Source organism: Anopheles coluzzii, chromosome 2, assembly GCF_943734685.1.
Source record: "Anopheles coluzzii chromosome 2, AcolN3, whole genome shotgun sequence".
In the NCBI taxonomy this organism is placed as follows: Eukaryota; Metazoa; Arthropoda; class Insecta; order Diptera; family Culicidae; genus Anopheles; species Anopheles coluzzii.
Window position 1 is genome coordinate 102,001,723 of NC_064670.1, and position 8,668 is coordinate 102,010,390.

Below are 8,668 nucleotides of genomic sequence, written 5' to 3' on the forward strand. Positions count from 1 at the left end.
AGGTGCGGGCGCCTCGCCGAGCTTTGCTCCCCCCCTGCCGAACTGTCCCCTCACACGCAATTTATTTTGTTGTATGTGCGAGTGTGCACGCACGAGTCGCAGTCTATAAATTATTCAATATTTTCACTCCATTAGAAGCGGAAAACTTCAATCGGCACAGATCCCATTTGGCACACACACACAGCAGGCGGCGGCAGCAGCAGCAGCACCCCAATGGCTTCACAGCGCTGCCGATGCCACTTCATCGCATTGATGAGCGTGAGGGGTCCACCAATTTCCTCCCAATCGCTTTGGCAGAACAGGACACAAATGTCGCGCTTAAAATGTGTTGCTGTGTGTGTGTGTGTGTGTGTGTGTGTGTTTATTATGACAATGTGTTGCTTTTTTTTTGGGTGAGAGCTTTCTCACTCTCGTCCACTCGTTTGTTCATTTCAATCCATCCATAACCACAGCACGAGCGTTTTTTTAATGCTTCAATTGCAATTTATTGTCTGTGTGAAATTTGTGAGCGGAGGCGGAAGGTGGAAAAAGAGCAAAAGCAATCAGTTTTAAAGCAGCCTGTGTCCTACAGTGTGTGTGTGTATGTGTGTGTGTGTGTGTGTGTGTGTGTGTGTGTGTGTGTGTGTGTGTGTGTGTGTGTGTGTGTGTGTGTGTGTGTTGTCCTCGTCTGGGTGCGTGAGCGCACGGGGTCCAAGCATATTGAAATGTATTTTCAGGTCATTGCGCGACGCATTTCCACTTCGGCGGGTTCGAATCCGCGCTCGGCTGATAAATCGTGGCTTCCGACGGTTTGGCCAACCGTAGCCTGTTTTTTTGAAAACACTTTGTTCCTGGCTGTAGGAGCGGGACAAGTCAACCAGTATCAAAGAATTGCCTCACTTCCGTTCAGCTGTTTGCAAATAATTTATCAAAAATGCCTATAAGACTTCGTAGATTTCCCTTCAAGATATTCTTGCCGACTAAAACCTTTTAAAGCAATTCACGCATTTCATCGCATGTCTCATTTTATTATATTAAATCATTCGTCAGTATATAACGACCCTTTTGCGGTAGTGTTTGTTTCTCCCCAATGCTCAATTAAATGTTGGTTTTAAATACCACACCAAAACGGAACCCAAAAAATACGCACCCACACACGCAAAGGAAACCCAAAGTTCCGGTTTGCAGCGCTAATTATTGCTTGCGGTTCTTCGCGCGTTGCCATTTTGGTCACTGCCTTTCGGTGGCTTTCGTTCATGGTGGTGGCATATTATTATTATTTTGGTTGTGTCAATGCTTTAAAGATGTGTGAACTCGATGCTACGAATGGAATATTAAACACATTCTGTTCGCTTTAATGAGGTTTGAGGGTTTTTTTTGGTTGTGTTCGTGTTCGTAAGCAGCAATGTGCATAATTTATTCGCTTTTTTGTTTTTTCAATCAACTGTCACTCTTTCGGCGATATGCTGTCACTCTTGCCCCGGCTGTACGTGCGCGACCCGCTCAGCATGCGGTCGATCTTGTCGATGAAGCTCTGCTTCGATTTCCGCTTACCAGTCAGCACCTCGCGGCACAGCTCTAGGAATGCTTCCGCCACCTGGTAGACGTGTTCGGCGGCCGAGATTTCGAAAAACTTGCACTCAAAATCTTTCGCCAGTATTTCGCCCTCGTCCGTGCTGACCTGGCGCAGATGCACCATGTCCACCTTGTTGCCGACCAGGGCGACGGGCAGATCGCCCGCCAGCTCCTCCTTCGCCCGCCGGATGAAGTTGAACGAGTCGCGGTCGGTGATGGAGTACACGAGCAGCAGCCCGTCCGCCCACTGGACCGTTTCCGAGCCGGCCGTCAGCGACAGCGCCTCCGCGTTTTCCTCGATCTGTGAATGAACGGAGTGTGGGTTGGTGTGAGAGAAACGGAAGAACATTAACTACACATCTTAGGCGGACACAGTGGACACCAAGACAAGAAATACAGTGACACACAAGACAAGCTTCTATTTACTATAAATTTAAGTGTAAATGCGTTCTTTGTCTCAACTCAGCAATCATTGCTAGATCCAACCCGGCTGTCAAGCGGCTCCTCGGGCGGTGGAGCGCTGGGGACAATGTTGAACCGCGAAACGCTGCTCACCCCGAGCGGATCGACCGGCAGCATCGGCTGCGAGCATTTGGCCAGCACCGACACATCCGGACCGGCAACGGTTTTCGTGCTCCGCTGGAAGCTTCCGTCCGGCAGCGCGTAGTTGCTCGTTTCCCGTATGGCAAAGGTGCCTTGCGGCAGCAAGTTGTTGGACCCCCGCACCATCAGCCCTTCCAGCAGGCGCTTCGGGCCGGACGAGTGGTACGTGAACGTTTGCCCGTGCGTCTGCTTGCTGCTGCCGGGTCCTCCGTCGCCCTGCACAATCGGACTGCTCTGACCAAGCTTGGGATCAAACGGCACCTTCTCCCCACGGTCGACGATTGTTGTTTGCGTTCGCTTCGACACGCCGTACACTGCTGTATCGGCGCCTTCCGTAAGCTCCAGCGACTCCTCCCTGCCGCCGGTCGTCTCTTCCAGGTACCGGTCGAGGTTGGTGATTTCACGCCACCCGGGCGGCACCACGAACGATGGATCCGCTCCTGGAAGATGTTGACCTCCTTTCGTGCTCACGTCGGCGTGCAGCCCAGTTTCCTGCTCGGTCGACGAGCTGGGCGGTGCAAACGGCTCGCTGATGGTGTGCAAGTGAGCTGCCGAAGTGCGCGGTCTTGCGGTTCGATCGTAGCTGGCGGCAGCACTGCGATGAACTTGCGCTTCTTGCGCCTGGATCCGGTGCAGCACCTGCTCCAGCCGCTCCTGGATCGGCACCAGCGACTGCAGCAGCCGGTCCGGTCCACCGTCCTCACCCTCGATCGCTTGGTATAGTGTGCTCGAGAGGATAATTATCGTTCCCATCAATCCCTGCACTAATTGCTCGTTCGATGGGACGCTTGATGGTTGCCGCCATCCTGCCCGGGCGGTGATGCTTTCGGACCGGTCGCTGGTCCCCTGCGTGCCATCTTCCATCGAACCGTTCGGGCCGTTGTGCCGTGCGCGGGCAGTAGAGACAATAAACTTTTGCACGAGATTGACAGCTGCAAACGCCAAGTAACCGAGCGCTGTGGCAACTGCGATGAGCATCATGATTTGATTTCGGCTGGTGGAAGATGAGCATACTGAGACCTTGCTTGCTTGGATAAGTTTGGCACGCAGTGTGTGCATCGGAGCGAGTAGGAAAGGAGCGCGTAGGAACAAGCAACCCCAAACCCCGGTACCAAAAACGGATGGCAGGTTTAATTTTACCTTCGGACAGGTATCCCAAATCTCGCACAGGACCGCTTCGCCATCGACCATGATTTCATATTTGTGCCGGTTCTCTGATGCCGTCGGGTTTGGATGTCACACAGATGCCACACACAGCATGGACACACGGTTTGCACGGAGCATGGGAAGATAATGAAGAATGATATTTAATGAACATTAAACTGAGATGGTGGCATAGTTTCAAGCGCTCTAATTACAATTACCTGCCTGGTGGTCATACTCTCCGATGTAGCGTTTGGTGAGAAATCGTACCGTTAATGCTACAAAAAAAGGGAAGATAAAAGAGACACGGTTGTAATTAATAATTGATGTCAGTTTTGCAGCGCTTCCAAAGATTTATTGGAGAAAATATTAAAATAACATTCACGTTAGATAATCCATCCAGATGGAAATGAAAAATCAACATATAAAGTCAACGATCCAAACGAGCGAACACACGACAAAGCAACAAAAAAATGCACTCTAAGTTAATGAACCCTACTGAGAACATTTTAAAATTTGAAGAGTTCTGTTCATTATATTTGTACTGGCCGGCTTCATCACGAGCTGGCCAAGGTGCAATGAGAACAAAAAGACGAAATCATCGCTGCCCCTTAGGCAGCAAACATCTTCGAAAAGAATAATCTTCATCCACCGGGTCAAAACACGCAAAACGAGTAAAACACACACCATTGCTGCTCTAGGCGTTGAAAAAGCAGGTTTTCTTGAACTTCCTCCCCATTTTTTTTTTTTGGCTGAACATTTCATCCCAGCACTGCGAAACGAAGCAAGCAAACAAAATGCAAAAGTACAGACGGCAGGCGCTAGACTTTCGGCGAAATTCCTTCATGTCGGTCATGGTTAGCATAATTCAATGAGCCAATTACGCGCCTGCCACACGGCTGCTCTTGCCACGGCAGCAGCAGTCGATGATGATAACGACGTTAAGTGAGGGAAGGAAGTGAGTGAAGAGTCAACGGGGGGGGAAATACGACCCACTCTTCCTTCTTGAGCAATCCGTAACGATCCGACAATTATGATAGGTATGGCACAAAGTATGCCAACAGGGCAATCCGTTCGGCCAATGTTGATCTTTGCGCCCGTTCGGCCAATAATGGAACCTAATCTGAGCAGGTTTGGGCGCGTGTATTTGCACGAGTTGTAGATCGTACCGGTTGCAGCTAATTTGCCGAACTTTCTTATCCTGCGGACGGTTTGTTTTTTTTCTATGCTATGCTTTGGAATTTCTATGATGTTTGTCTTCTCCTGTACGTTCGTTGGGAGATTATAACGAAGAGAATTGTTTCAATAGAGTTAGAGGAAGGAGAAGGAGTTGATAATTCAAGTATGATCAACTTAACAAGATCCATTGCTTCGGAAAATGCGCTGTTTGAAGAGGGAGAAAAATAACGCAAAAAGCCCTTTTGGACATTTCTTTTCTTTTCCCCTATGTCAGGGTCTAGTTTCGCGTATTATATTTTGTCTTTTTGAAAAAATACTGTTAATTATGTATGAAATATCGAGACATAATAATTTAGCTGTGTATTTCTGAAGGTCCCACAAACATTTGAATAATGACAACCTCCCTCAGGGACATTTTAAATTGTCGTAAAAGTTATTTTAAGGCAACCGAAGCCAACCTTCCTTCTCAGCTGCTGTAATGTGCAAAACCCTAACCTGTCCACAAAACTAAACAACATTCCCGCACACCCACCATAACCCTGGTGCCAAATAAAACCCCCAAATCCCCTTGCAACAGGTGCAACACTTTATGATATGTTAAATTAATAACGCACAGCATCATTTGCAGCTGTCGATCTCATTCGTCAACCGGTCGGAGAGGGAGGTGTTTTTTTTACTTTGGTCTACAAGATGATATTGCTGTCATCGTGTTTAGTTTAGTGCGCCCGTTTGCTTCGGGTGGGGGCAGGAGGACGGCAGGACGAGAAAGCGGGTAGAAAACGACATTCCCATGAACTGTCGAAACCCACGACAGAGGTTAATGGACGTTTTATAGTGTGTGGAAATATCTCCTATTTGGCGGAAGCCATACATTCTCACGCTGTTTGATGATTCGACAAACGAGATCTGTTTTGAAGCGTGCAGGTTGGCGATGATATTTATGCTGCTGGAACGACCGGTTGGCTTGGTTGACGTTCGAAAAATTCAAAACTGGAGAAAGCAAATCAGTTGACAGACTGATGCTCGTTAACATATCATCGTCAATAAACAGCTAATTTCTGTCTGGTACGTCGTAAACCGTGTCAAAAGCATACGATGAATGAGTTGTGAATAACGTAAATACTTTTATGCAATATTAGGAGTACCTAACATGAAAGATACAAGATGGAGAAGTAAAATAAATCAAGGAAAACATTTATTTTTTCATAAAAATCCCACTACCCAAGAAGAAAGTTTACGAATGAATATCCACTGAGGAAGAAGGTTTCAACATTCAATCTTTCAAAAGTTTTATTAATAAAGTGTGAAGTAAGTTACACTTACTTGCATGTTTGAAATCGTATCCGAGAAGATCGCGTTTTTTGCAATTTTCATCGAAAGCCTTGGTCGCAAACTTCTTGGTCGCAAAATTCTTGGTGGCAAAAATCTTCGTCACATTTTTGGTCGCAAAATTCTTGGTCGCCAACTTCTTGGTCGCAAAATTCTTGGTCGCAAAATTCTAGGTCGCAAAATTCTTGTGTGCATAGCTCTTTTGAAAGTAGATTTTTGACCAAAAAAGCAAATAATAATGTAATTTACTCTAGCGCTTGTAGAAACCTCCGATGCTACCGTAAACCTTTAACACTTTTCTCTATCATTCATCACCACCCTTCAATCATCACGTGTGTCGACAAACAATCATAACTAGGTAGCGGAAATATGGATTGAAAAGAAAAATTTCAAATTAGTCCTCCTTCCCCAAAAAGTGAAAATGCAAGTGGCAAGCCGCATCAAGCCTGACCAGTGGAAAATTTTCTTTCTCTCGCTCGCGCTCAAGTTTACATTAGTCAGCCTGCTGCTTCTAACGACCCAACCATAGCATTGGACAGATGGTTCGTGTTTAAGTGTGAGATATTTTCGGACAACAATATACACACAACCACCCCCAGGCCGGGTCCAGATGGGTGGCGGCTAGCTACGGGAGGTTATTAGCAAAACCCGAGCACACCAATCGCCCGGGTATTGGGGTGTTGTTCCTCCACCCTTGAACTAGGTTGTTGAACGTGTCGGGACGAACGATCCAGAAGGTGACGATTGAAAGCAAAGGTCAAGTGAAGAGATTGTTTGGAGTACCCGCCGGGCGAGTGGGAAAGTATCGCAGATCGCAGCGGGTTGAACGAGCGGAGAGCAGAGAGAAAAAAAAACGGAATGCAAAACATGCATGTAAAGCAGGTTGCCGTGCCAAGTCGACTTCAAGAATGGCGTAAGCTAGTGGCGTAAGCTGACGGGTGGCACCGCTGAACCAAGGTGACAGCTGAACGATCGTCTAATTTCTTGGACAGCGAGCGGGGCCCGTTCTCTGACGTCTTTACGGGGTGATTTGTGTCACGTTTGGCGTCCTGTACCCGCTGATCAACGCTGATCGAATTATTAGCCGTAGGGGAAGCGAGCTATCTCGCCCGTCTACCTTTCATTAGTCGATTCGCATGCCGTTAAGTCAACTATTTGAAATACAATTTATTGCTATATTTACACAATTTTACACCCGATACCTACCGCTTTTCCCCACGCACGGTGCACCGATGACGGCCACCTTAATCTCCGCCAGGTAGGACTTTTTCCTTCTAATCCCTCTAGTGGTCATGGTGAACGCGTCATACAATTAGTGTAATCGAACGCAATAATCCAGGCGTGGCTTTTGTGTTCGGTTTGCTTTCTACCACCAGAATCGGCGAGAGTTTGATAGTTGTTGGTTCCACCGTCTGCTACTCCCTACAAAACGCTCCAACTTCGGCCAACAATCCGTTCGTGTTTAATGAAGCATTAAATGTATTAACCTTTGGTATGTAAACACAGTTCTGGCACGGTTTACCGACGACAATTGCTTGCCAGAGTGTTAGTAGCTGCTCGCGTAAAACACTTTGTGGTTCGCACAGCTTCACTTCCCACACACACACACACAGACACGTGTACACACACACACAGACAAGCGCGCCACAACACAACAGTCGCGCATGAGGAAATTCGTTTTTCCACCGTTTTTTGTTCAACGGGCCGGATTTGCCCTTTGCCCTCACCAGTGCATCATCATTTCCAGCACACCGCACAAACCCGACGACGCGCGCGCAACCTTTGCTAACTTTGTGTTGTGTTTGATTTCATTCACTCTCCCCGCCTCCCCCTCCTACACCGGCTGAAACTCACCAAACGGTAGCTTTCCGTTTGGGGTTTTTCGTCGTTTTAATTTTCCCCAAAGTGTACCGCCACCATTTTCACGCTTTTGTTTTCACTTCACACACAAAAACCGCACCCGCGACGGGGGAGGGTGGGAGGCAGGCCGAAGCCGATTTCCACATCACAGCACAAGCATCACATGAGCATGAAAATTTAATTGTTTTACACTCATCCCCCCGGGAGCAGGTAGGGCGGTAGGGGCGCGACAGCCCGTTGGAAGGGATCCCTTCCCTACGAATCGTGAGATTGTTTCGCACACAAACAAACTGACCGGAAAATAACCATTGTGGTCGGTGGAGCGAATGCTGCGTAATGCTGTCACCGGATGTGTACCTTAATTTTATGCCAAACGCGAGCCGAAGAAGTGCCAGAATGCAGAGGGCAGGAAAGGGTGCGAAAGGGTGTACACTTTTCCGGTTTTGCGCTCGCTCCGTTTTCAGCAATGATCACATCAGTGGAAAGTTTAACAAACGCTGCGAGGGATTGCAAGCGGAAATGTTTTCGATGCGATTGCTGCTGCTGCTGAAAATCCGCTGCTGTTTCCAATTAGGTTGCTGTGTCAACAGTCAGATCGTCGGCTCAACAGTCCTTCCGTGTGGTTTGGGGCTGTTGTTCGGTGTTTACACCCCTTCGCAGTGCATTTGTGCGACATTATTGATTTTTCCCATGCTCTCTGATGCACACTGTACACACGATATTATTCCTTTTTTTGGTTTTTGTTCTTTCTCTCTCCGTCTCGAAGCGCACAACACCTCCCCGGTAGCGGATCGGTCTAATTCCAACTGAAAATAAATGCACACGCGCAGACCCTAACGTCGAATGGCTTGGCGTCGATCGTGACTGGTTTGGTTCGTGCGTGAAAAATCCCCTACTAGCTGCTTTGGAGCAACAAAAACCGATCGGCCTGCTTCGGACACGATCGTGCAGCACCAGGAATGTGGAACAGTGGTAGAGTTTGAGTGAGTGTTTTGGCCAA

General features: G+C 47.9%; 1 protein-coding gene across 1 annotated transcript; it reads right to left on the bottom strand.

Annotated features, from left to right (window-relative positions):
* Nucleotides 1-984: 984 nt before the first annotated feature.
* Nucleotides 985-8,668, bottom strand: LOC120951750 (ras-like protein family member 11B). Its single transcript, XM_040370634.2, has 4 exons — nt 7,015-8,668; nt 3,522-3,578; nt 3,298-3,371; nt 985-1,855 (listed from the first exon to the last, which is right to left on the bottom strand). The coding sequence occupies exons 1-4, from the start codon at nt 7,100-7,102 to the stop codon at nt 1,427-1,429; spliced, it is 648 nt and encodes a 215-aa protein (XP_040226568.1). The 5' UTR covers nt 7,103-8,668; the 3' UTR covers nt 985-1,426.